Below are 26,986 nucleotides of genomic sequence, written 5' to 3' on the forward strand. Positions count from 1 at the left end.
TGTCTCTGCATTGGACATTGGTCTGTCTGTACTGAAAATACTACTCAAATGCTCCATCTGGGAATCAAACATGGAAGCTGTTACTGTTAAGAATACTGCACATACAGCCATCATGTCACTTTCAGATAGAAATATTTTCACAGTTTTGAATTGTGTAAAAATTCATATAGATTAACAATTAAAAGCCACGAGATTAGAGTCAAGTTTGTCATAAACACCAGCTGTCCTTCAAGAACTGAGCAGATAAGATAAACCAGGGAAACTCTGCTCCAAGCTTCAGATCAGACAGTCAAAGAGGAACGATTTCAGAAAGAACTTGGACTAGAATCTGGTTTTGAAAATGCGTGCTCCTGCCCTTTTGTGTCTCGTCTGGGCCTCTGTAGCTGTGGCGTTGCCGGTGAGCAGGCAGAGGCAGAAGCTGTTGCTGGTTTCGTTCGATGGGTTTCGGTGGGATTACGACTGTGATGTGGACACTCCAAACCTAGATCAGATGGTTAAAGACGGAGTGAAGGCTCAGTACGTGACGCCTCCGTACCTCACCATCACCAGCCCCACGCACTTCACTCTGCTCACAGGTACAACTACACAAGCCGCCTACAATCTGCTGCATCAGGGACAAAAGCAGATAGGCAGAATGTGGACGGCAGTGGCTCAGTGGCTAGATCATTCATCTGATACACATTTTGTTACATTTAATAGCATTTTAGCTTTATTGATATACTGACTGTATTTTGTTGTACTTATTTTGAAAAGTGTGTTGTTGCCACTTGAACATTTTTAGAGGATTAGATGATAAAAGGGGCCTCTTTGTTTTTGTGGGCCAAAGACGATGACTTCAGTCTTTGAGTTTTTGCCAGTAAGACATAGATCTGAGTGTCATCTGCCTAGTTGTGGTAGGACACATTATTGCTTGTATTAACTGGCCTAAAGGCAGCATGTAGAAATTGAACAAAAGGGGTCCCAGGATTGACCACTGGGGCACCCCACAGGTCAGCCATGTGGTCTGACAGGAGTTAGTACATGTCACACTCCAACCATGACAGAAGTTGAAATTGTCTCAGGGTGTGTTACATACTGCATACTTGTCCTGGTTTAGGATCTGTTTAGTTCTGACTTCCTGTTTCAGTCCCATTCTAGTCCGGATTTAGTTCTGGGTTTGGTAGTCTTCGTGAACATTTCCTCTGTCCCTCAGGTCTGTACGTGGAGAACCACGGAGTGATTCACAACATGTGGTTCAACACCACTACCTCAAAGATGCTGCCGTACTATCAGACCCAGTTCAAGAACGAATGGTGGGACAACGGCTCCCTGCCCATCTGGATCACTGCACAGAGACAGGTCTGTTCAAAACAATGCCATACTGTGGAACATTCGAGACAAAGCCAATTATATTTTCATGAAGTCAAGCAGTTGGCAGATCCTCCACATGAAAAGTTGCAGTGCATTTTATTGAAGAAATTAGTGAGAGGGATGACCGAGGGTAAAATACAAACATAAGGTAGGACAGGCCCTGCTACCACCTCCAGTGTTTGAGTACAAAAGCTTTACTTTGCGTTGCATACTATGCCACTATGTTGTTGTGTTATACATCAATATAAAACTGCAGAGAGTATAGAAAGAAACAGATAAGCTTCTTTTCAGATAAGGTTCAAATCATTTGCTTAGGTTGGAATTACTGCTGTGTTCCCCATTGAACCAGCACAGGGCACCAGATACCATTCGGTACTGATTTATATTGATTGATTGGTTCATACATAAACATTAAATGAACTTTTATGAAAAACAAACCTAACCTGGCAAAAGCAGTTTAATATAACGGTGCAAATAAGGTTAGCTTTGTAATATCAATCTATAATGACACATATAGAAATTGTTTAGGAAGAGGAGGGACTCTCAGCAGAGCTTTAGCCAATCACTGCAGCCTATATTTTTACCATTGCTTCCTTGATAGCAAATAAACTGCTTCACACCAAAAGCAAAAGGCTCAAACAAATCAGCAGGAGACATACCTCACACCTCTTGACAATCTACTTTGCAGCTCAAGTTTAATACCAACCTTGTTATCATTCTAGATGCATTTTAACATTTCTGTTTTTTAATCTTTTCCAGGGCCTCAAAGCCGGCTCCCTGCACTTCCCTGGCACCGCGTCCACGTACGATGGAGAGACCGCTTTAGTCCAAGAGGTGGAACCGATCATGTACAACTACAAGAACGAGACCGCCTGGCGCGAGAACACGGACAAGGTCATGAGCTGGTTCAGAGACAAAGATCTGGATTTTGTCTCTATGTATTTTGGAGAACCAGACAAAACTGGACACCGCTACGGCCCAAATTCGCCTGAAGTTAAAGAAATGGTGAAGCAAGTCGATCGCACGGTTGGATACATTCGGCAAACGACTAAACATTATGGTTTAGAAGATCAGTTAAACATCATAATAACAGCTGATCATGGGATGACCACCGTGTACCGTAATGGACTTGTTGAAGAAATCACGCTCTCCAAAATTCCTGGGTTTTCCTTCAAAGATTTGTCATTTTATTTGTTGGATTATGGACCAAGTGGGATGCTCCTGCCCAAACCCGGGATGCTGGATAAGGTTTACAACGCCTTGAAAGGGGCACATCCACATCTGCACGTTTATAAGAAAGAAGAACTCCCTGAACACATGCACTTCACTAAGAGCGAGCGCATTTTACCCATCATCCTTTGGGCTGACTCCGGATATGTCATCAATGGGGTGAGTGGAACAACCTTTCTGACATCTTGAAAGACAAACCCATTGCTTAAAAAGGGGGTATTATGCAAAATCTGTTTTTTTTTTTTAGCTTTCTACCATGTTATAATGTTTTTCCCTCCTCAAAAACATGCCTGAAGAGGTCTGAGATGTCATCCATGCATGTTTGAGTATTTTTAGCAATCTCTTTTAGCCCTATTCAAACCCTCTTTGGTTATCTGTAAGGTTCGGGGCAATACTCAGCCCACAAGTCTACGTCATTCATGCTCCCACACGGCAATTCTCCAAAAATATACAAAAATATGATACAAAGCAACGTAACAAAGCTGATGTGATGTGCAGTAGCTTCATTACTGGGATGCACGCTGATTGTGATGGGATAGGGCTCTGAAGGGGGGGGGGCTTAATGCAGAGAACAAAGCGAGAGGGTCATAGCGTCAAAAACGAAAGGTAAAACAATAAAAGGTGACATGGTTATCTAAATATATTATGTGTTAGCAGTTAATACCCCATATAAATAAATGATTCTATTAGTCTCACAGTATTTGTGAAACTCACAACAGAATTCAAATTGTCCCGCTCCTGGTTGTGTGATTGGTCTCGGGCCAACGGTGGTCACAGATTGGGCCAATCACAGAGCAGCATTGTGATTGGGACGGGGCCAAAAGTGAAGCTACCAAACGAACCAAAACAAATATGCTGATGTCAACAAATGTACTTCTGCCAATTTGATCCTAAATATAGATATATACAATATTTATTGTGTGAAAAAACATGCATGGGAAGTGCTTTGTGTATTTGTGGAGGGAAAGATGTGCTTTTCAACTGGATTTAACAAAAGTTTAATTTGTCAGCTTGTTCCGCTGTTGTCACGCTTTGACCAATCAGACTGAAATATTCATCTGGATGTCCCGCCTTTTCCTGATCCCTTTCAGTGAAAGCTGTTACAGACTGATAAATGTGTATTAGTCAGTTCAGAGTGTTGCACATATCAGTCTGACGTTAGCCAGGTTAGCTTAATGGTGCAGCCACTGCTGGTCCCCAAGGTTAATCCCATACTGTGAAGCTTTTCTGATTTTCTTCCCTCCAAAAAGAGTCATAGGGCACAGTTAGATCATTTAAAGGATACTTCTAAATAGCTTTTGGGTGACTCTTTGGCAGTGTCGATTGCTTTTGTACAGTGTATTTTGCTCCTCCAAATTAAACTCCTTTCATCTTTTGTTTCTGTTTTTACACTCATACTTGGCCAGTGTTATCCAGCTGATAATATTTGTCTTGTTATTGTCCATTATCAAACCTGAGCATCGACCTGTGTGCAGATAAACAGAGGTGGAATACACAGGTTTGCATGTGAGGCTGTTACAGGGATTATGATAAACGATTGTGACATTTCAAAGGTGAGAGAAAGAGCAATGTTTCCCTAGTGTTAGTTTGTCTGTATGGCGGCCATCTTGGACAAATAACAGCATCACATTTCAAAACAAAGGCAACTGTATCAGGTATCACAGCCAAAGGTAAACTTCACAGTGGTATTGTGTGCTGGGATGTCACATGAACACATTTTTGTTGCGAAGTTAAATTAGCAGGTTATACATCCGAGTTGTTTTAGGTCTTTCCTCTTGTAAATACAATACAGTGGATTCATGAATTCTAATTCCCGCCCCCATCTGAATCAGCAGGATCTGTTCTAGTGAATGAAGCATTAGTCATAGTAGTCATATTAGTCGTAGGATACATTGATACCAATACCAATATCGATATTGGTGCCAATACTGAAACTGCTAAGGATTGTGTAACGATTTCAGATCTTCCGATACTCCAATCAGCCATATTGAGGACAGAAACAATTTTTACCAATTTTAAATGAATGAATGAATGAATGAATATGAACAAGCCATGCACCATTTTAAATGTCAGATCCTGCAGAAAGTTCATATATTATCAGCCTATTTTTAACTTTTTAAGGAAGTCATGTGGTAACAAGTGCTATCAGGCACTGGTAGATACTCAAAGCTCAAATATTGATACATCACTATCAGAGCAAAAAAGTAGTTGTAGTCACCTCCTGTCTGTGTCCTCAGTACTTCCTTGTCTCCATCTGCAGTACTTCCCGGTGCAGTTCAACAAAGGGGAGCACGGCTTTGATAACACAGAGATGGATATGAAGGCCTTCTTCAGAGCTGTGGGACCAGCCTTCGCTGAGAACCTGCAGGTGGGGCCCTTTGAAACAGTCAACATCTACCCACTCATGTGCCACATCCTGGGGATACAGCCCGAGAAGAACGATGGAGCTCTGGAGGTCACCAGACACATGCTGAGGAGTGAGAGAGGAGGGAAAGGTGAGGGGAGAGGTGCTTCAGTCTGGTTTGATTGATTATGTATAATCAATCAAATCTATTAACAATGAAGAAAGTACTGTAATCTGATAAAACACACAGTTTCAATGGCTCAGCAGCTATCATCTTGACAACTTGATAAATGATCATTCCCCCTCCAACAAGTGCATGTGTTGACATTTGTGACATTGTCTTATGTCTCTGCTAAAGCTTTTTTTTTTTTTTTTTTTTTTTTTGAGCAATAAAAACATTTGTAATTGAATAAATGCAAGGCAGTTTAATGCCATACTGATTTAATGGCAGACCCCTAGTGGCAGACAGTGCCTTTATTAACAAAAAATATGCACTGGTCTTTAAGTAAAATATGATAAAGAGCATTTTGAAATATGGGTTTAAAGCATGTAACACAGGAATTGGCAACTTTTAGAACTACTATTTTAGAATGTTTTAAATATATTTCTCATCAAACTAATTCATATGGTGCCATCATTAGATTCTTCACTGAAATTACTAAAAGTGAAATAATCTGCTCTTGAAACATAATTGGAGTTCATTAATTCACAGCTTTTCCCCTGCTTGTGTCACAGGGATAAATGTCTTACCAAACGTGTTTACGGGTTTGGCGGCTGTAGCTGGTTTTCTGGTGGTGGTTTTTGTGGTGTTCACGACCTGCATGGTTCTGAAGAGGAAAAAGAAGAGGTAAAAATATGCACTAAGTTGAGTCTCACCACTGTGTGTAAGTTAACAAGTGACAAAGGTTTTATATTGATTATATGAAATCATTTTACCCTTTGTGTTTCTAGCACCATCCCTTCAGATATGATTTATTTTGAGGTTTATCCCTTGAAAATACCAGATGTGTTGTCCTTCTCTTACTCTTACAGTTACACTTACTTGAATAATTTCTTGGACCACTACTTTGTACTTCTTCTTGAGTACCATAATGTTATTTGAAATCAAAATACTCTACCGTACAGTTTAATATTAACATTGAATTTAAGTAATTTTAACTATACTCTCTTAAATTGTATCGTTGAACAAAGAGGTTGTTTCACGTTTTAAATCGATCTTGACTAAATGACATTCTGTGTGTTTCAGATCACAAAGAATTGAAGGGAAAAAAGAAGAGGAAGGGGACGTCAGACAAACTGCATTTTGAATCTCTGTGTTCATCCCTCGCTCACCTGAAGCTATGCCTCCAGTCTAACTACGCAATAATGTTAATGTTATGTATTTAAATAAACCTTAAAGATGGGGTCTTATGCAAAATCTACTTATTGGAGCTTTCTATGGTATATTTAGTGTTCCCTCATCAAAAACATGCCTAAAGTGTTTTTATATGTCATCCATGCATGTCTGAGTAATCTAGTGATCTCTCCCGGGCATTATGCAAACCCTCCTTAGAGTTAGCAGTGCAATCTCGTACAACCCTCAGCCCACAAGCCTGTACTTCACCCATGCTCCCACGCGGCAATTTTCCATAACTATACAAAATGCAAAACACCCTACAACTTCACAAGCCTGATGCGATGTGCAGTAGCTTCATTAGTGGGTTGCAGCTCATAGTGATATGATAACGCTCTAAAGGGGGAGTGACTTAACGCAGAGAGCAAGGGGAGGTAACACGGTTATCTAAATATGTTATGGGTTATAACTGATATGTATAATAACCCCTAATTAATAAAACTATGGGTGTGGTTACTAAAGTGTGGGCTTTACAGATCCATGGATGTTTACATATTTGTATAAGAAATATACTTTTTCTTTCTTTGCCGCTAAATAAGCTATATGCATGCTTTCATGAAAATTGGAAAACATAAAATGAGCAACCTATTAAAATGCAAAATAATAAAAATAAAGACTAGCCAATTATTTTTATATGTAGAATATTTCAGTTTGCCAAAATTTTTGAGACACAAACATCTCTCTGAACAAATAAGTGTCCTTCAGCAAAGTATTAATTATATTTGTGTAGTGTTTAACAAAGGGCTGGGCGATTTTGCCTCAAAATAAAATGTTTTGGGGTTTTTTCCTTTAGTAACAATGAGTGGACTTTAACTCAAATCAAGACAGCTATAAGCTAACAATAGCTCGTAGCTCCATGGGCTAAACTTACAACATGCGCCATTGAGCATGGCCCATTGACTTCAGTGGGCGGCCATGTTTAGAACCTGGGGCTTGGAATTAGCCCGGTTGGAGGATTTATGTTTATGAGCACTGTCTTATGTGTGTTGAAGATAGAGGATAAGAGAAAAAAGTGAATAAACTCTGCTTCAAAACTCAAGGCGAATCCACGCGCTCCTTCAGTAAGGACTATGACAGACAGAAGTTCTGAAGCCTCATCTCCTGTTGTCCTCGCTCCTCTTCACTGTTATTTAAACTCACAGAGGAATGTAACACTAAGAGATATTTCATGCTGCTGGATTTATTTTCTCCACTTTGTTGCTCTATTCAGTTGTGCAGGTGTGAGCGTGGGCCATAGAACACTCTGAACGTGGGGGTTGGGGATTGAATTTTCTTCCAAATTACAAATTATTTTGAATTTAAAATTAAATTAATCAATTTAACTGATTTTTTTGCCCAGCACTAGCACATTTTAATGAAGCAGTTTCTAAAGTAGTTGAAATTTTAAATATTTAATGTAGTAACATAGTAATAAGCTTTTTAAATAGGGAAGTACACGCAATTAATCAGAGTATAACTGAGATTCAGTCAATTCTAATGGTCAGTGATCAACTTGGGTCTTTTTAATGAAGAGGTCCACAGCCAATCCTCTGTCAGTAAAAAAATGTGGTCTGGAGCAGAGTTCAGGCTGCACCATCCATAACTCATTCACATCACAATACACTGTCACAGACAAAGATGGTGGATTCAAACCGTCAACCTTCCTGCTATGAGGCTCTACACCAGTCTGCACTATTTCCTCATCATTGAATCCAATTCATATAGTAGCATTTTATCACTAAGGACAACTCTGTAATATGAGTGAAGTGTCTTGCCCATGGACAATAAACTTCTGTAATAAAATCAGTGTACATGAAATACTATGCCCTTATGCTTTACATTTCCTGACCTACTTTGAGGCCTCTTGTCCAAACAGCTCATTATGCAACTTCCAGACCAGTTACATAAACACAGACCTACTTATTGTTACCAAATCTACTACTACATTTACAACTAGCCTACAGCACAGACATTTGAGAAAAACAAAAATCATAATGGGGTTTTTATGTTTTTGATTGAAAACTACACAGTATAATTAAGGGCACAAGTCTTTCATTGAGAAAAATAAAACGTGTATGGTGGCCTTGAATGGACAATTGTGCAATTTTCTCAGTTACCCGCCTCTCTCTGGGCTTTTGTCAAGTTAAATAAGAAACACATGTACTTCCTGTCTGAACTTTCAAAATAAAAGCTGGTTTAACACCGTAAATTAAGACAAAAAAATCAAACATTGGGAATATAGTGTTCAGATAAAAGATATTGCCCCGAAGGTTTTTAAATTTTAAGTATTAGGGAAACACACATAGGCTACTCCTTGAGGTGGAACATAGACTGAATATCTAAATGACACAGCTAATGCACTTGCCGCTACGCTCCAAATAGGAAGCGTGCATGGATGCACTTCATGCTCCATCGACTCCAATTAAATTTCTATTGAAAAACTGTGGCCCCTCTGTCCGTAACTGCTGCTGTCAGGCTCATAATTTTAGTCTTAAATGTTCATATTAACCCGGTCTACATGATCATTGTGTTCATATTTCACTATTGTGTCTGTAAATCAAAATTTGAACATTAATAACAGACAAATCCTTCTTTCCCTGAGGCCGCTACCGCTCACATTAGCAACAGGTTTGATTGACAGCATTGCTAAGCACCCACTCCCTGCTAAACCAGCGATGCAGGCAGGAAGGAGCATTATCTTCAACAGCTTCGCTCCAAATTGGCTCTTTGGTTGCTATAATACTCATGGTCGTAATTCCAAATATGGAACTTGGCTCTAAATTCATCCCTATAATTGCTAGCCTTGATGAGCTTCATTTGACTGGAGTTGAACACTATGGGTGATGTCACACTCCCTTGTCTACTTCTTCATACAGTCTAAAAAGTTGGAAAGGCTGCAATTTTTAAATCTAATTACAATTGCAGTGCTTCTCAGAAAAAAAAAAACAACAAAAAAACAAAAACACAATTTGATATATTTCCTAAATCGTGCATCCCTAATCTTTGGAGAACAATCTATCCGCAGTGCTGAGTTAAACCTGTCAGGTAAATACAGGTACAGAGTACCAAGCTGAAGAATTTAACATGTGCATTTATTGTATTTTATTTTGTTTATTTTATTTTATCTATTTTTTGCATTTGTTTGCTTGTTTCTTCATTCAATATTTTACCAGGTAGTCCAGTTGAGAACACATTCTTGTTTACAATGACAGCCTGAAAACCAAGAACCAGCACAAAAACAACATAAGAATACACTCAAACACTCTAAACACTGTAATTCTACAGTAAAACATTTGGTATGGTATGGTATGCTTTTATTTGAAACAGGGACAGTGCACGACATTACATTGACCTTAAAAACAGGAAAGATGTCTGGTGCCAGGTTATAGCATAAATACTAATTTCCACCTGTAGTCCCTGGACAGGCTGATGTTTAATAAAAATATTTGTGGCAGAGAGATAAAAGTGTTGTAAACTTCAAGATGGATTCTAGATGGTGAATATTTACAAAAGTGTTTTTTAATTTTAATTTTTTTTTTTTTTTTTTTTTTACATTTTGATTTAATAATGCTGCTCCCTTTGTTATAAAAAAAGAAAATCTGTACACTTTTAAGAGTGCAGATATGATTACAATGGAAATTATTTTTTAATCATCCTGTGCATGCTTTAAAAGTGTAATTTAAAGATAGATAGATAAATTAAGAAATAAAAAGATATACATATTATTATTATTATTATTATTATTATTGACTAGTTGACTCTTATATGGTTAATGTAATTTAAATAGTTGGCCTACATGTAAGTGTTTTTGTTTGTTGTTTTTTTTGCAAATCTTATAAAGTACAGACTTATATTGCACGCTACAAATCGATATAAATTTGTATCGTTATTTTAATACATCCATACATCGTAAAAATCAAAACATACCTTACCTACTAAACTTACTTACCTAACTTTTAATGTGAAACCCCGCGGTCCCACATCCGGTCTCCCCTCCCCTCCGGTCCTTTCTCCACCTCTCCGGCTCTTCCTCCTCCTCCTGCCCGCGCTCCCCCTCACTCTGCTCGGCCTCCTCTCCGCTCCGTCCCCGCTGAGCACACGGAGCCAAAGCGCGGCCATGGAGGAGCTGAGCGCGGTGGGAGAGCAGGTTTTTGACGCCGAGTGCATCCTTAACAAACGACTCCGAAAAGTACGCAGATTTAACACACAATTGCGGAGATTTTTAGCGCTTTTTCCTGACTAATCGCGCTTTTGTGTGTGTTTTCAGGGGAAGTTGGAGTTCCTGGTGAAGTGGCGAGGATGGTCGGCCAAGTGAGTACAGAACAATGAAAACAACAACAACGTGACGCTTGTTGCTTTTGCCTTTGCGAAATTTGGACTTAATTTGACCTATGAACTCAGCTACGTCTTAAAATATAAACTTAACTATGTATTTGTGCGTAGTTTTTGACAGATATTGCGTAATTTTACCAATTAGACGCACCTTTTGTTCATTTCAAACCTTATCTTTCAAGTTAGCTAGCACAGTTACAGTTACTGCACGTAGGCGACGCAGCTTACGTCTTTTTAACGTTTTTGCTTTGTTTTTTTTTACGTTTTTTAAATTATTATATAGTTTACAATTTAATTTTTACTGAAGGCAAAAATAGGTTATTATCATTGTGTGTCAGATCTACTAGCTAATTGAATTAAATAAATGAATTTATCTTTATTTTTAATTTATTTTATGTTTACACTGGGAGAGCCCATTGAGAGTACTCAGACTCTTGTTTTCATAGGTGCCCTGTTTAAAATAGGCCTAAAGAAGAAAAAAACAAAAAACAAAACAGCAAATAGCTACGTAGGTCAATTTAAAACATTGAAAATAGGAGCAGGTGTCATTATAAATGTTTATCACCATATTATTAAAGTGCATTTGTGGCACCAGTGTGTCTAGTTTGGCATGTCCTTGAAATATATTCCAATTATAGTAATCAAAAGCTTTTTTTTCCCATTTCAGTTTTAGTGTGGCCAGTTTTTAGATATTTTTAGACAATCATGAGTTCTTCTACGTCCATTAAAAGGTCCCGTGTTAAATTTCAACAAATAAGTGAGATATTCATGCAGTCTTTAGTAGTAATCCTTTATAAACACGTTTTATATAGTGTTGTTCTCTTCTGACAGGTAGAAATTGACAACCTAGTTTTTCATAGAGTGTACAGTGACTATTTTAATATAGTGTACAGTGACGTTTTTAATATATCACGTTACTCTACAAATTTAAGTTGTAGTTGCCTTATAAAAACCTTGTACATGTCTGAATGAAATGTTTAATGTAAAGAATCCAGTCTTTATACTTGTTTTGGCTACATAAACAGTAGTCTGCTGCATATGCTGTTGCTGGAGCTAGTTTGTCACCATATGTCACGCTTGGAAGTAAATTGGATTAGCAACATCTGCTTATATGGTAATTACAATTGACATTAACTTGGCATACACATAAACCATGGTCCCTGTCCCTAAACAAGTGAATAGCACCTTTTTGTATTTGGCTATTTGTTCTTTATAAAGTTGTAGTATTTGGAGCTGTCAGGAAAATGTGTGGTACAAGTCATTGCAGTTTTTGTACTTATCCGCGCTACAGATAGGACTCGTGATGTTTGGGTTTGGATTGTTGAAAACTTGTTGGCTATCTTTTAGTGATTCTATAATACATAAATATAAGTACGCCAATCTGAACTATTAAAAAGTACCAAATTATTTAAGTGTCTTGGTGCCAGTTTTTTCAACTTGAAGGCACAAAAATCTTACGGATTTTCTTATAGTTTTTAGATTTCTTTATGATTTGAGATACATTTGGCCATATTATGTTGACAAAAACTGACAAAACCAACAAAATACTACTCTTTTTTAAATACGGTTTCTGTCCAGTTTCTGTTCTGTTGAGTTTGAGTTGTTTTGACCCTTTGAGGCTGCTGTAGTTTGGGACCATATGTCGTTCTTGGAGGTAAATTGGATTAGCGACATCTGCTTATGGTAATTGCTATTCACATTATTAGCCCTTGTATTCTCTATAAGCAGGTGCTCTGGTCATATGAAAAGTACTTTAAAAAAAGGGACGTTTTAAAGAAGGTTGAGTAAAGTCAGAAGTTTTTTTTTTTTTTTTTTTAAGAAAGCCTCATATCTTGGTTTGATATCTACAGAATCCTACTTTTTAAACATATCACAAATCTAAATCACAATATTTTTTTTACAAGATGTTGTTGCTTTGCCAGGAAAGTTCCACAGTATCGCATTAAACATGTCTCTCCTGTATTTTTACTTAGTTTTTTCATTAAGTAGTTATTTTGCTCAAAATTACTATTGAAAACACACATCCTTACTGTGATTAGGGTCACCTCTCCTCAGATCTGACCTGTAACTTTGAAGCGCCACCTGCTTCTCTGATATGGTTTAATGGCATAGTGTGGAACATTTCAGGGAAAGCAATAACATATTCGTAGAGACAGGCGAGTGGAGAGATTCAGAATCAGATGAAAGTTACTGTTTTATGTAATCAATTTCTTAATGTATTCTCAATATTCAAAGGGCCCATAGTACACTATTTCCAGATCTATCTTATAATGTTTTTGTGGTGGTAACAGCATTATAACAGGACTAAAAGCTCACATGAATCTATTTTGTGTAATATAGGACCTTTTAAAGCTACAGCCAACATTTTAACAAAAAAACTCTGTGTTTACTGCACTGAAAAACTTCCATGTGTCCTTCCTTACTGTGAGTGGGTTTGCTTTGATCTTCCATAGTCTGGCATATAACACATCTCTATGGAGAATGTTCCAACTATGGTTTTAATGTTTAGTTTCCATGGACTCATGCAGGTGACGTGCCACCTCTAGATAATTACATAGTGTGGCTTTAAAACATCCATTTGACAGTATGTTGCAGATAATATATTGCCAACCTCCAACTGAAATTAAGGCTGATTAAAGGTTGTATATTACGCAAAATTGAAGATTGTGAGATTTGAGCCGTGTTATAATGCTGTTACCTCCTTAAACACATACTGGAGTTAGGTTTTGTTTCATTCACACATGTCTGAGTCACACTTTATTATTAGTTTGTCTACATCTCCCAAAATGCCCGAGCCCAAAATGATCTGTTCCACCTTGTGATGTCATGAAGAGGCAGTTGTCAAGTTAATACCTTCTTTTACCTTTAGTTCAGTACAAATTGGCAATTCCAGGGCTGAAATCATCCAAATGATTCTCGTGACGGTTTATGGAGTTTGACATCACAAAGTGTAACAGTGTTTTCTGTTTGAGAGAAGAACACTGTCTGAATATGCAGGATTTATGTGTTAAACATGTTTGAATGAAAAAAAAAAACACAACTCCAGGTATGTTTGTGATGAGGAAACAACATTATAACATGGGTCAGAAAACGGTGTAATATGGGCCCTTTAAAACTCAAGTCATTTTAGCCCATAGAGTTCCCCTTTTCCAGATTGTCTCGCGCTTGTGCCTAACATCTGCCTCTTTCCGAGCTCAGCATTGTGGCTGTGTAATCCTGCTTGAATGCTTCAGCCCGTGGTGCTGCCTGGACTCTCTTTGTGTGAATGGGGTGGGGGAGGAGGGGGGTCTCATTCAGGGGTCATTTTATCCACACGCTCTCCTCTCTCTCCACCCAAAACCGGAGCTGTGCCCTGTCCACGCCTCCAGTTTGCAGCCGCCTCTTTGTTTTGGTAATGAGTTTGATTAAGAGTGAAAGGAGCCATGGTCACTGTTCGGGAAAGAAAAACACTTGAAAAACAAAACGGGCGAGGTTCAATCTGTTCCTACAACATGGAGATTGTGGATAAAGTTAAAGAGGCAAAAATCAATAGGTTATTTTTTATTTTTTTTATTTTTTTTTTAGCTTTCTACCATGTTATAACGTCATTTCCTTATCAAAAACATGCCTGAAGACGTTTTAGATGTCGTCCATGCACGTTTGAGTATTTTAGCGATGTCTCCTGGGCCCATTCAAACCCTTCTTACGGTTAGCGGTTAGCATACGTCACCCATGCTCCCACACAACAGTTGTCCATAAATATACAAAAACATGATACAAAACTGTTCACAACAACTTGACAAACCTGATGCGATGTGCAGTAGTTTCATTAGCGAGATTCACACTGATTGTGTTGCGATGGCGCTCTGAAGGGGGGGTGAATTAGCGCAGAGAGCAATGGGAGAAACGTCAAAAACAAAAGTGAAGCTTATAAAACATGTTAATAGCAATACATGTAGCACTTTCAAAACAATAAAAGGTAACATGGTGATCTAAATATGTTATGTGTTAGCATTTTCATCTTCACAGAGACAAGCAGTTGACAGACCAAAAAAGTTACATAATGCACCTTTAATATTGGAAATTATTATAGTAACCAATATTACTACACCACAAAAACACTGGAGTCAAATCAGGAGACTTGGGGGAGTCTAAAGTTTTGGCTGTGTTTAAAACTATGCGGAGAATGTTGTTTCGAGTCGTTTTGGTGAAATACGACGTCGTAGAAAGTTCTGAACTCGAGCCAGGAGAGAGAGGGAGGGCATCTGAGGCAAAAGGACAAGGAACAGCAGGGGATGGAGACAGGGCACATTGAGTCGTATTTCTAGACTTGTACTCTCCTGTTTAAGTGTGGAACAGTGAAGTGAAGTTTAAATGAGGTGAAGAACTGTCACTGTTTCAAAGTTGAGGTGGAGTTTAGTGGTTGTTGTTTTACTACAATGTGAAATTAGAAAAGATTCAAACAAACAAACAAACTAGGCTACTCCTCTCCTCTTCTCCTTCTTTTCTTAGTCATTTGTAACATTAGTTTTCTGTCTCTGTCTTCTGTCCTTTTCTCTCTTTGTCTTCTCTCCCTTTCTCCCCTCTTTCATATTTGATGTACAACAGTTGATTTTGTCTCCTCTTTTCTCCCTCTTTCTGTCTCCTTTTTCATTTTAGTCATTTGTAACAGTAGTATTCTGTCTCTCCCTCCTCTCTTCTCACTTTCTCTCCTTCTCCCTTTCATATTTGACGTGTAACAGTTGTTTTTGCCCCCTCCCTCTCCTCTCTCTTCACCATCACCTCCTCTCTTTTTCATATTAATCATTTGTTACAGTAGTTTTCTGTCCCTCCCCCTTCCTTCTCTCTCTCTTTCTTTCATATTTGACAGTTGTGACCATTGTTTTTTGTCTCTACCTCTCCTTTCCCCCCACTCTTCTCCTTCCCATCTCTTTTCTCTTTCTCTCCATCTCTCCTCTTTTGCATATTAGTCATTTGTAACAGTACTTTTCTGTTGGTCCCGCTCCTCTTTCTCTCTCTTTCATATTAGTCAGTTGTAACAGTTGTTTTTCCGTCTCTGCCTCCCCTCCTCTCGTCTTCTTTCCCTCTCTCCTTTCTTTCTTCATATTTGACTGCGCTGACACCTGTTTTTGTCTCCTTTCTCTCTCTTTGTCTCTCTGTCAGTTGTAACAGTTGTTGTCTGTTTCTGCCTCCTCTCTCTCCCCTTTTCCTCTCTCCTCCCCTTTTCTTTTTCTCCTTCTCTCTCTCCCTCCTCTTTCTCTCCTCCTCTTTTTCATATCTGTCAGTTGTAACAGTAGTTTTAACTCTGTGCCTTCCCTCCTTTCTCCTCTCCTCCCTCTCTCCTCTCTTTCATATCTGTCAGTTGTAACAGTAGTTTTCTGTCTCTGTTTCAGACACAACAGCTGGGAGCCTCAGGAAAACATTCTGGACCCTCGACTCCTGGCGGCGTTCAACAAGAAGTGAGTCTCATCTGTCACAACAAAATATTCACACTGAAACGGGGCCTCGACAGATGAACTAAAATTATATATTTTTTAATTTGCTTTAAGGGGTTTTTAGGGCTGCAAGATTAATCAAAACCAAATCGGAATTTTATTGGACACAGTTCCCAAATCACAAAATCTCCAGTCTGCATAAAAACTGCTAAGCGTGTAATTTAGATCTGTACAAACGTGCTCTAAAATGTGATTATTGTATTAGTTTGTCCGTTCATATTTCAGTGTTTTTGGCAGTTCTTCTCGATATTTAAAATGTGAACTTTTAGCAGAATCCTATTATCTTAAAAATGTATTTATTCAACTAAAAGTGAAATAACAATTGGGTGACGTTTATATAAATCTAAAATGGTTCAAACTAATCAAAATTTTAAGGAAAATTATAATGCAGCACCAATGAAGCATTTTCATTTCTGATACCAATATTGATACTTTGGCTTTAAAGAGGAGATATTTTGCGAAATGTATGTTTTTTAAGCTGTCTAGCATGTTATAATGTTATTCCCTCATCAAAAACATGCCTGAAGAGGTTTTAGATGTCACCCATCCATGCATGTTTGAGTATTTTTGAGATCTCCCCTGGGCCCTATTCAAACCCCCCGTACTGTTAGCTATAAGATTCTGTGCAAGGCTCCGTTTACAAGCTGACGTCACCCATGCTCCCACAAGACATTCTCCATAAATATACAAAAACGTGATACAAAACTACACAGCAACTTGGCAAACCTGATGTAATGTGCAGTAGATTCATTAGTGGGATGCACGCTGATCGTGTTGTGATAGCGTTCTGAAGGGGGAGTGACTTAACGCCAAGAGCAAAGGGAGGGGAGTCAAAAACAATTGTAAAACTTATAAAAAATGTCAATACACTTTTTTTTATCTTGCCAAATATAGCATTTTCAAAACTATAAAAAGCAACATGGTGATCTTCATGTTATGTGTAAGCAGTTAATACCCCAAAGAAGTAAACTATTTTAACAAAATAAAACTATTTTTTTGTGTGTGTGTTTCCAGAGAGCAAGAAAGAGAGATGATGATGAGAAATCGAGGGAAGAGACCCAGAGGACGACCGCGGAAAATACTTGTACGTTTATTCCAAATTTCAGCTCTTATTTTACAGTTGAAGTACCGCAAATTTAAGTGTTTTAATTATATCTAAAACCATCAAGAGCTGCTGAAGATGCTGTGCAGAAGTGGTAGACAAAATTAAGTACGCTCAAAATGACTTGAAACTAATATTACTCAAGCAGAAGTAGAAAGTAGTGGTTCAAGAAATGACTTGACATTATCTGGGAAAACTACTCAAGAGTGACTGTCAAGAGTAATTTTTTGTCCTTCAAATTTTAAATCAGATTTTACAGTACGAAAGTTAAATAAAGCACAAAATCTGGCATTTTCAAAGGATAAATACAAACATGAGAAAATCTAAATCATACCTGAAAGAGCATTATAAGAAACACAAATGTTCAAATCATTTCATATTGTCAACATAAAGCTTTTGTCACTTGTAGACTTAATCACAGAGGGAAGAGTAACCAAAACTTTTACTCAAGTTAGAGTACTGTTATGTCAATAAAAAATATTACTCAAGTAGAAGTAAAAGTGTTGTTAAAACTACTCTGAAAAGTATAATTTCCTTAAAAAGTTACTCAAGTAATTGTAACTGACTACTACCTTTGACCCTAAGTAACACCAGAAGAAGCACCCAGATCTTGCTGTGCTCTGTAGTTTCATTTCTATGACTTCCTTTTTTTTTGATTCAAAAACAGGTGTTCAGACATATATCGTGAACCGCAATGAACCCAATGATCTCTGTATTATTAAGAGCAAACCACAAAGAAAAAAAAACACAGTAACTGACAAGACATCTGCAGAATAGGACTATGGCTGATTTTTTGCAGTTTTCAAAGGCTGAATTGTGCTAAATAAATTCTTGAAATATATAGATTTTTAAATTGAAATAGGTCATATTCATATAGTTCATGACATTTCAGATGGAGGGCATGGGCCTATATAACTCTATGGAACATTCACTGTTTTAGAGAGAAATGTCCAAATGTATGATCCACAAATGTTGAAACTTCTCATTATTAGTTTGGGTTTTGGCTCCACAGACTTGCCCCATTAATCTTATGCCTTAAAAGTCCTTTCATCTGACAAAAATCATGTCTTTAGGGTTCAACAATGGCGCCACATCCTAAATCCAGTGTGGAAAAAATAGTTTCACTTTTGTTAATACCGACAGAGAAGACCTTGACCTTTGCGCCAGTTTTTGTTTCATGTGGATAAGCTCAGTGATTACAGAGATATTAACCATAAACCAGGTCAACAAAACTGCGATCTGACAGTTAAACGGAAAATTCCACCACAGAATTCCAACTTATCACTTATTTCTAATTTCAGGAGAACCTTCCAGAACCTCCGAAGTCCAGTAGCTCGTCCGGCTCTGGCTCTGGCTCGTCCTCCTCCTCTGATTCCTCCTCCTCATGCTCCTCCTCTTCTTCATCTGAAGACGAAGATGACCAGGAGTCAAACCAGCAACCTCCCATCAGAACCTTACACCCCGTGCCCCAAAAGAAAGCTCAAATTGTCATGGCCAAACCCGACCCACCTAGAAAACGCGGGCGAAAACCAATGCCGCCCGAGCTTAAGGAGTACCACAACAAAGCAAAGAGACCACTCAAAGAATTGGAAGTCCCGGGTGCTATCAAAAAACCTGTCCACCCCGCTAGCTTCACGTTTATGGGTTTTCATCGCAACATCAGCAGTTTAAACAGGACCCCGGTTGGTCAAGGCGTGGCTAAATCCGTGCAAGCGCAGAGCAACCTAGCGGCTAACAAGGCTAACCAAAACAAAAGCGATGCTAAGCTAACGGGGGCAAGCGCTAGCAGTTTGGATTTGAAAACACCAGCAGCAAGCAAGTCAAAAGGAGTAGCGGCGCTGAATTTGAACACAACTAAGCATCAAGGGACCACACAGCATACGTTAAGTCCGCCAAATGTTGCTAAGAAACCGCAAACCAGCATCGCGAGCATGCAAAGGACACCCAGCGCAAAATCCGTAACAGCTTTGCCATCCAAAAATGGTCTGTCAGGAGGTCAAGGTTCAAACCAGAAAAATCCGTTGAATCTTCAAAATGCTAAAACAAAAGATTTACACGTGAATGGAGTTATGCAGACGTCAGGGCTCAAAAGTCCGACCCCGCCAGTTCGGAAAACTCAAGATTATATGTCACCCAAAAGTCCCGGTGCACCGTTGCAAAATCGACAAGATAAAACTAGCATAAAAGAGCTTGCAGAGATCAAGAATTCAAGAAACGCCGTTCACAAAGCTGCCAGTGAGGTTTCAAAAGACGGGAAGAAGGTGAATGAGCTGAGTGCAGGTGAGGAGGGGAGCACTTCGGAGTCGGACACGGATTTTGGAAGTCAGATTATGACGAATAACGACTGGAAGCCGCCCAGAAGTTTGATCGAACACGTTTTTGTCACCGATGTTACTGCTAATCTGGTTACGGTGACGGTGAAGGAGTCGCCGACCAGCGTGGGGTTTTTCAGCATCCGAAACTACTGAGATTTTGGACATTTAACACTGCAACAAATAAGAGAAATACATAAGTTGAAACAGTTTGAAATCAGAATAATTATCTTTTATTTAATTTGATTTAGTTTTATTTAATTGGTTTTGACTTTATTTGTAAATCAAGATTTTACATTATAAAAAAAATAGTTTAAAGGTCCTTTTTGCAACTTTTCTGGTGAGGGATCTGCCACCTGCTTGTCTCCATGGAGATGCTATTGCGTTGTCTGAAATGTTCCACAGTATGGCATTAAACTTATGTATTAAGCATTTATTGAATTTCAGATGTTCTTTATTGCTACAAAAACATGCATTCTTCCTCTACATCAACTGTTTGTCTCCGTAAAGATGGACAGAATTAATGTCACCTGTGGAACAACATCTCCATGGAGACCAACAGGTGGCCTACCCTCCGCCAGAAATGTTACATAGTGCTTCTTTAAACATTGGTGCAGCCCTACAAACTAAATAGATCTTAGTCAAAACTACTCTAACGAGATGAGTGTTCTGAATTTAAGTCATAACTCTTGTTGGTATTTTTGCAGTGTAACAAACTGTTGGATCCATTGATGGGGAAAAAACAACTTTGCGCTTCTTTTTAGTAAAACCGTTCTTAGTGAACTTTATTTATTTGTTTTTGTTTTTTTTAATGAATATGAGTTTAAATGTGGTCATAAGGACGCTCAGAGGCTGGTTATTTCACAATGGAAATTATAATGGACTGAAAGAGACCGAAAAAGACTGTATTTAGAAGGAAAACGCTCAAGTGAAGATGGACAAAACATTCACCAGATAAAACGCTGCTGTTGTACAAGTTTGCCGTATATACTGTAGATTTTAGACAGTTTCACACTATTCCAGGGGTTGGCAGTTCCATTTCCACCTTAAACTTTGCTTGCTGTGTTTGGGCGAGCCACGTAAGTCATTAAAATGTTGTGATTTACGGTAAATGTTGAGATTATTTGGTTAATCCATCATCATGATCAAACCAGTAGCAATTTACATATAAAAATTACGCAACTTTAAGTGGGTTAATTGACTAAAAAAGCCCTGGAAAACCCTGGAAATATCCTGGAAAGTGATTTTAAGCAAAGTGTGGGATTGCAGTGCCAAAAATAAGTACTTTCAATTGAAAATGTACTCAGAAAAAGTAAAACCTTAATTTGAAACTCACTAGTTTTGTTATAGAACTATATAATTAAGCAAATCTATATATTTTTTTACTGGCAACCCTCTACCAAACTGACTTTAATCTAAATAGGTTGCATCATGTACTTAGAATTATATATGCCGGTGTCCTCCATCCTCCTCCAAACCCTAAACAAAATAGTATTCTGAAAGTATCATTTTTCTGCAAACACGAGATGGCGGCGTTTTATTTTGGTGTGTGCTTGTACTTAACATATTTACTAACCTTAAGAGAAACTAGTGAGCTGTTTTTAGTTGCTCCTGTCATGTCTTTGTTGAATTGTGAATCATATCAAACTGTAGGTTAGTTTTATAGCAACTTTTATTTTGTAATACTCAAAAGTTTAGCTACCTCTTTTGTATTCTACCTTTCTATGTCTACTCTTATTTTGAAGGGACATAAACTGTTTCCTTTCAGGGTATATGTCATGATAATCTATACAAGTTTTATACTAAAATCTGCTGTATTTGTGATCATGTTAAAACTATTTGGACAAGGTACTAAGTAAGGAGCTAAACTAAAAGCCGTTTTAAAATTTTTTATAATATTTCTGTCGCATATTTGGTCGTTTGCTGTCACTGCCAGTGTCTTATTTACATTGAAGGAGTGAGATTCTGGTGTGGTTCATATCTAAAGACTGAATATTTTTGTAACCATGTTCTACTCAAGTATGTGCAGATAGACGGAGCATATTTTTCAATAAATGTGTTTAATTCATGATCTACGATGTTATGTTTTTTTTTTTTTTTTGCCATTTCATTTGGAAGCAATTTGTATGAAACTTTATCTTAATGGTAAATGGTCCTATTTTCATACAGTGCTTTTCACATTCACACCAGTGTACACAGACACTGGGGGTGACCTGGGTTAAGTGTCTTGCCCAAGGACACAACGACAACATTCATTTGTGGGAGCTGGAGTCGCACCGCCAACCTGTGGGTCAATGGATCTGACCACTAAACCTATGATGATTTTAGGTCAAGAGCGGGAGTGGACAGACACCACTAACTGAGCTACTGTCGCCCAGATGTATTTTATAGCAGGTCTATTTTGAAGTGGAACTGCGGAGTTTGATAAAGTTATAAATTGTGATAGAAAATTATAATTAAATATTAGGGGATAATGATAATATATAAAACTACTGATATAATCTATGTATGGAAATATAGAGCATTGTTCAATTTTAAAAAGGTAATTTCAATTCATTTTTCCCTTAGACTTATTCTAAATATTTCAAAGTTTGCTGCATGGGGCCAAATCATCCATCCATCCATTTTCTTCCTCTTCCGAAATGAGACTCCCAGATTTCCCCACCCCAGACACTTTGTCAGACTCCTCCGGGACCCCAAGGTGTTCCCAGTCCATGATGCCCAAGCCACCTCAGCTGTCTCCTCTCAATGTGAAGGAGCAGCAGCTCTACTCCGAGCTCCTCCCATGCGACTAAGCTCTAATCTCTAAGAGGCCAAATCAGCTCTATAGTAACTAAGATTTTAAGACTTAAAATTTGACTTGCAATCTGTTTCTGAAATGTTATATACCGCTAAGTTATACAAACACAGCTGGTTAGCCCCCACCATATCTTTAAAATAAAATAATAAAATGTATAATATAATAAAAATATCAACAGAATTACTTTTTCATGTAATACTTAAATGTGTATTTTTTATTAGATACTGTAATCCCAAACCCTTTTCAATCACGTCCTTGTTGTGCATGTGCAGCTCCACGGCCACTAGATGGAGCTGTAGCACTAAGACAATGACAGTGTCTCTTCTAGTCTAAATGACACACATCACATGACCCCAGAGTTTAGTTTAGTTGAGTACATTTTGCTTTTACTTGAGCACAAATTGCCAGTACTCTTTCCACTCTTTTATTATATTAAGATGGCGCCACGTACGGTCGCCCCGGTGATTTGGTGCTGTACCTGCGGCAGGTGAAGAAACGCAAGCTGCCGGTCCAGATGATGGTGCAGTTTTACACAGTCATCATTGAGTCCATCTTCACCTCCTCCATCACTGTGTGGTTCACTGGGGCCACTGCCAGGGACAGACAGAGACTGCAGTGCATTGTGCGCTCTGCTGAGAAGGTGATTGGCTGCAGCCTTCCATCTCTACAGGACCTGTACGTCTCCAGGACTCGGGGGCGAGCAGGCTGTATAGCAGCTGACACTTCTCACTCTGGACATGGACTATATGAGCCACTTCCCTCTGGCAGGAGGCTACAGTCCATTGGGACCAGAACCTCTCATCATAAGAACAGTTTCTTCCCCTCTGCCGTTTGTCTCATGAACACTTTATAATATTTGCACAAAACTGTACACTTTATAACACCGGGCACTTTAATAAGTCATGTTTGCACTGTTGTTCTGATGCTGCTGTTGTATATATTTTTTCTACCTTTAAGTATTTTATTTGATTTTTAAGCATATCTCTTTTTAACTTCGTGCATGCCCTTATTTGTATTTGTATTTATTCAGTGTGTTTATGTTGCACTTTATCACCAAAATAAGTTCCTAGTTTGTGAACTGTGTTCACAAACGATGGCAATAAAAGGATTCTGATTCTGATTCCTCATTATATAAACATGTCCTCATTGGAAAATTTTCCATCTTTGTTTGAGGTGCCTGAGGACCCTTCTCCAGATCTTAAGGTAAGTTCGACATCAGGAGTTCCTACCTGGAGGATGCTGATGACTCACAATGAACACCACTGTGCCACAATGATTATTACTGAAATTAGCCTTATAAAATCAGTACATTTCCAGTTCAAAATGCCAAGTCAAAGTCCTGTTTGTGCTTGTGTCTGCAATATCATTATAATCCATGACATCCGTGGATCGTTAAGTTATAATTTGCACATTTTAAATCGCAATATTCATTTAAAACTGCTTAATAAAAGAAACAAGTCAGCTCAACGTTATCACAACAAAGAATCAGCACCTTAGATAAATAGCTGCAGATCACGTTAGAAAGCAGCATATTTATTTTTTATTTTTTCATTCGTATCAAAATGACTCTGCTGCACTGCTTAATCTTGCATGAATCTTGGAGAAGTAAGTACAAAGGAGTGGACATATGCAGGTGGTGGTGAGAAACGAGGCTGATCGGGAATATGGCATCTTGAAAATAAGCGATTAAAGTTTGGTCAAATGTGCACGAATCACTCCAAATATAACTTCAGGTGAGTAAATGTTGAGGGGAAACAACTATAACATGGTTAAAAGCTCTTAAAAGTCAATTTTGCAGAATAGGTCTGCTTTAAGTTTATCTCAAAGCAAAGCCTGATCAGATCGGGTCCATTAGATCCACTGTGTTGTTTCATTTGGCCGGAGGGACACATGAGGTTTGGAGATGTGGGTTTTGGCCGAACACCGCGCCATCGCTCAGGCCGGGTGCAGACCCAACTGACTGAGGGTGCGTTCAGGTTTCAAACGCGTGCAAATACAATACGCTTCCATTAAGTTGAATTGTTTTAGGCACCCGTTTCTGCCCCTTTAGACCCGGGTCTGCCACGGCTCTGGTCCCTCAGGTCAGATCCACAGGAAACAAAGACAGTTCAGACCTCGAACCAAGCCACAGAAGAAGGATTTTACTATGAAATATTCAATTGAGTAAAGTCAGAGAAAAAGCAGGAAGCTACAGTTTAAGCCACTGGCAAATCTATAATATATCTGTGGATCAAATTAAATAAGGCAACTGTTTTTTTACTGTCTTAAAAAATGGGAACATAGAACAGTTTGCAGTGATCCAAAGTTATTCTTGACTTACCTTATGCATTTTGAGCATCCTAATTACTCACCACGATGAATTTATAAGCACTTTTCACAAATCGCAGTGGCCAAACTATGATTCTAATAACATAACTAACATGCTAATATGCACTTCCTGATCATCGGACAATACATTTTTTTAATACTTCACTCTACTTATAATTAAGACAGTGCACAGCAGACTTATTTTAACCTCAAGAGCTGCTTATACAACACATCTGTACTGGGGCAAGACACTTTTTGCTCAAATACACGGTACAAGCCCTTTAACATCCATGGTCCATTATTTAAAAAACAAACAAAAAACATTATAAATCAATTTAAGGATATATTTTTCAATCTATTTTGAAGGTGCTATATTACCGTATTTTCCAGAGTATAAGTTGCACCAGCCAAAAAATGCATAATAATGAAGAAAAAAACATATTTCACATATAAATCGCATCTGAGTATAAGTCGCACCTCCGACCAAACTATGAAAAAATGCGTCTTATAGTCCACAAAATTGAGTCTTGAGGTTTTAGCCATGTCATAATGTTGTTACCTTCTCAAAAACATACCTGGAGTTGTGTTTTATTTCATTCACACATGTTTGAGTAACATTTTATTATTCGTCTGTCTACATCTCCAAACCTCAAAATGCTCTGTTCCACCTTGTGATGTCATGAAGTGGTAGTTTTCAAGTTTTCAGCAGCTACGTTTTACCTTTAGTTCAGTGCAGATTGGAAATTTCGGGGCTGAAGTTATCCAAATGATTCTAGTGAAGGCGTGTGGAGTTTAAAAACACGGTGGTGCACTTCCTGTATTACAACATGATGACATCACAAGGTGGAACAGAGTGTTTCCAGTTTGAGAGAAGAACTCAGCCTTAATATGTGTGTGTTAAACATGTGTGAATGAAACAAAACACAACTCCGGGTCTGTTTGTGATGAGGAAACAACATAAAATAGATCAGAAAATAGCGTAATATGAGCTCTTCAAATAGGGTTAAAATGTTCATATTTTGATTGTAAAAACTGAACGCATAAGTTAATAAAATTCCTCAAACGTGCAAATGAAATCAAATCAATATTATACAATGATCTTATCGGCTTTTGAATCCAAATCAGTTTAATTTGGCCCATGCTGTGAAGAGACTCGATGGGCCTGTTACTATTCCAATGGGGCGTTCACATTCATTCACACTGCATAAATCACACACAGAGCTCTACGTGCGGTTAAACCCGGCGCTTTGTTATTGTTCTAGTGAAAGTCTTTGCTGTCGACACCTCCTCTTTGCACTCAGCCCTCACAAACATGGCCGACACCGCGACACCACTTATCACCCGCACAAAGCCCCTTCCCCAGAGCGCCATAATTTACAGTGATCCAGTGAGAGGCGGGCGCGCGTCTCCCAAAATAACCCCGGAGGCGAAGGGACTGGCCGCGGGTGGGATTTGCGAACAGGGCAGCAGTGTGGCCGAGTAATGCAGACTCCAGACCCCCCTCCTGGACCCCCCCCCTCTGGACCCCCCGCTGAGGCGCAAAGCCAGGCCAAAACTTCACACCTCAGTCCCAATGCTACCAGCGAAATCCATCTTCGGGAGTGTTAAAGGCCTTGTACTACACAAAACTGTTTTTTAAGGTTTAAAGGAACTGGTATCCTGTGATCTACTACCGTATTTTCTGGCCTATAAGTCGCACTTTTTTTTCATACGTTGCCCAGGGTTGCGACTTATACTCAGATGCGATTTATATGTGAAATATGTGTTATTTTCTTCATTATTATGCATTTTTTGGCTGGTGCGACTTATACTCTGAAAAATATGGTATTTTAAAAAGGTTTTACTGTCACAACTGAATCTAGGTTGCAGCGGTGGACGATAACGAAGTAAAAGTAGCAAAGTACTGTACTTAAGTTTATCTGTACTTTACTTAAGTAGATTTTAAAACTGGTATTTTTTTTTTTTTTATCTTACTTCACTACATTTTTGACCAGGATTGAAAAGTAAAAGTATTTTTTTATTATAGTTCAAGACTCAGTTGTTTCTGTTGAACAAAATTGTGCACAAATCTTTATCAGAATCACAACATTTGAAGCTTTATAAGACTCAAAACCTGCATGGAATACTTTTACTTTATACTCTTTATGTACATTTTAAACAGGTACTTTAATACTTTTACTTAAGTAGTTTTTTCCATATGATACTTTTACTTGAGTTTTTTTTTTTTTTTTTTTTTTGCAACTGTATCTGTACTTTTACTTAAGTAACACAATTGAGTACTTCTTCCACCACTGCTGTATTGCTAGAGCCTTAACCTGCAGACACAGGACACATCCAATTTTTTTTTTCATTCTCAGTATATG

General features: G+C 38.3%; 2 protein-coding genes across 2 annotated transcripts; both read left to right on the top strand.

Moving 5' to 3' along the window:
• Nucleotides 1-307: 307 nt before the first annotated feature.
• On the top strand, nt 308-5,775 carry LOC117374738 (ectonucleotide pyrophosphatase/phosphodiesterase family member 7-like). The gene is made up of 5 exons (XM_033970926.2): nt 308-575; nt 1,193-1,338; nt 2,110-2,739; nt 4,841-5,075; nt 5,660-5,775. The coding sequence occupies exons 1-5, from the start codon at nt 341-343 to the stop codon at nt 5,773-5,775; spliced, it is 1,362 nt and encodes a 453-aa protein (XP_033826817.1). The 5' UTR covers nt 308-340.
• A 4,579-nt stretch (nt 5,776-10,354) lies between these two features.
• On the top strand, nt 10,355-21,590 carry cbx2 (chromobox homolog 2 (Drosophila Pc class)). The gene is made up of 5 exons (XM_033971030.2): nt 10,355-10,485; nt 10,564-10,607; nt 16,001-16,066; nt 17,117-17,186; nt 18,506-21,590. The coding sequence occupies exons 1-5, from the start codon at nt 10,414-10,416 to the stop codon at nt 19,670-19,672; spliced, it is 1,419 nt and encodes a 472-aa protein (XP_033826921.1). The 5' UTR covers nt 10,355-10,413; the 3' UTR covers nt 19,673-21,590.
• The last annotated feature ends 5,396 nt before the right edge of the window (nt 21,591-26,986 follow it).

The sequence above is a fragment of the Periophthalmus magnuspinnatus genome, chromosome 8 (genome assembly GCF_009829125.3).
Source record: "Periophthalmus magnuspinnatus isolate fPerMag1 chromosome 8, fPerMag1.2.pri, whole genome shotgun sequence".
Lineage (NCBI taxonomy): Eukaryota > Metazoa > Chordata > Actinopteri > Gobiiformes > Gobiidae > Periophthalmus > Periophthalmus magnuspinnatus.

Excerpts from the sequence above, each read along its gene's own strand:
- LOC117374738 (XM_033970926.2), top strand. The coding sequence starts at position 341 with ATGCGTGCTCCTGCCCTTTTGTGTCTCGTCTGGGCCTCTGTAGCTGTG. Across the intron at positions 576-1,192 it reads GCACTTCACTCTGCTCACAG|GTCTGTACGTGGAGAACCAC; the intron begins GTACAACTACAC and ends TCTGTCCCTCAG. Across the intron at positions 5,076-5,659 it reads GAGTGAGAGAGGAGGGAAAG|GGATAAATGTCTTACCAAAC; the intron begins GTGAGGGGAGAG and ends CTTGTGTCACAG.
- cbx2 (XM_033971030.2), top strand. The coding sequence starts at position 10,414 with ATGGAGGAGCTGAGCGCGGTGGGAGAGCAGGTTTTTGACGCCGAGTGC. Across the intron at positions 10,486-10,563 it reads TTAACAAACGACTCCGAAAA|GGGAAGTTGGAGTTCCTGGT; the intron begins GTACGCAGATTT and ends GTGTGTTTTCAG. Across the intron at positions 10,608-16,000 it reads TGGCGAGGATGGTCGGCCAA|ACACAACAGCTGGGAGCCTC; the intron begins GTGAGTACAGAA and ends TCTCTGTTTCAG.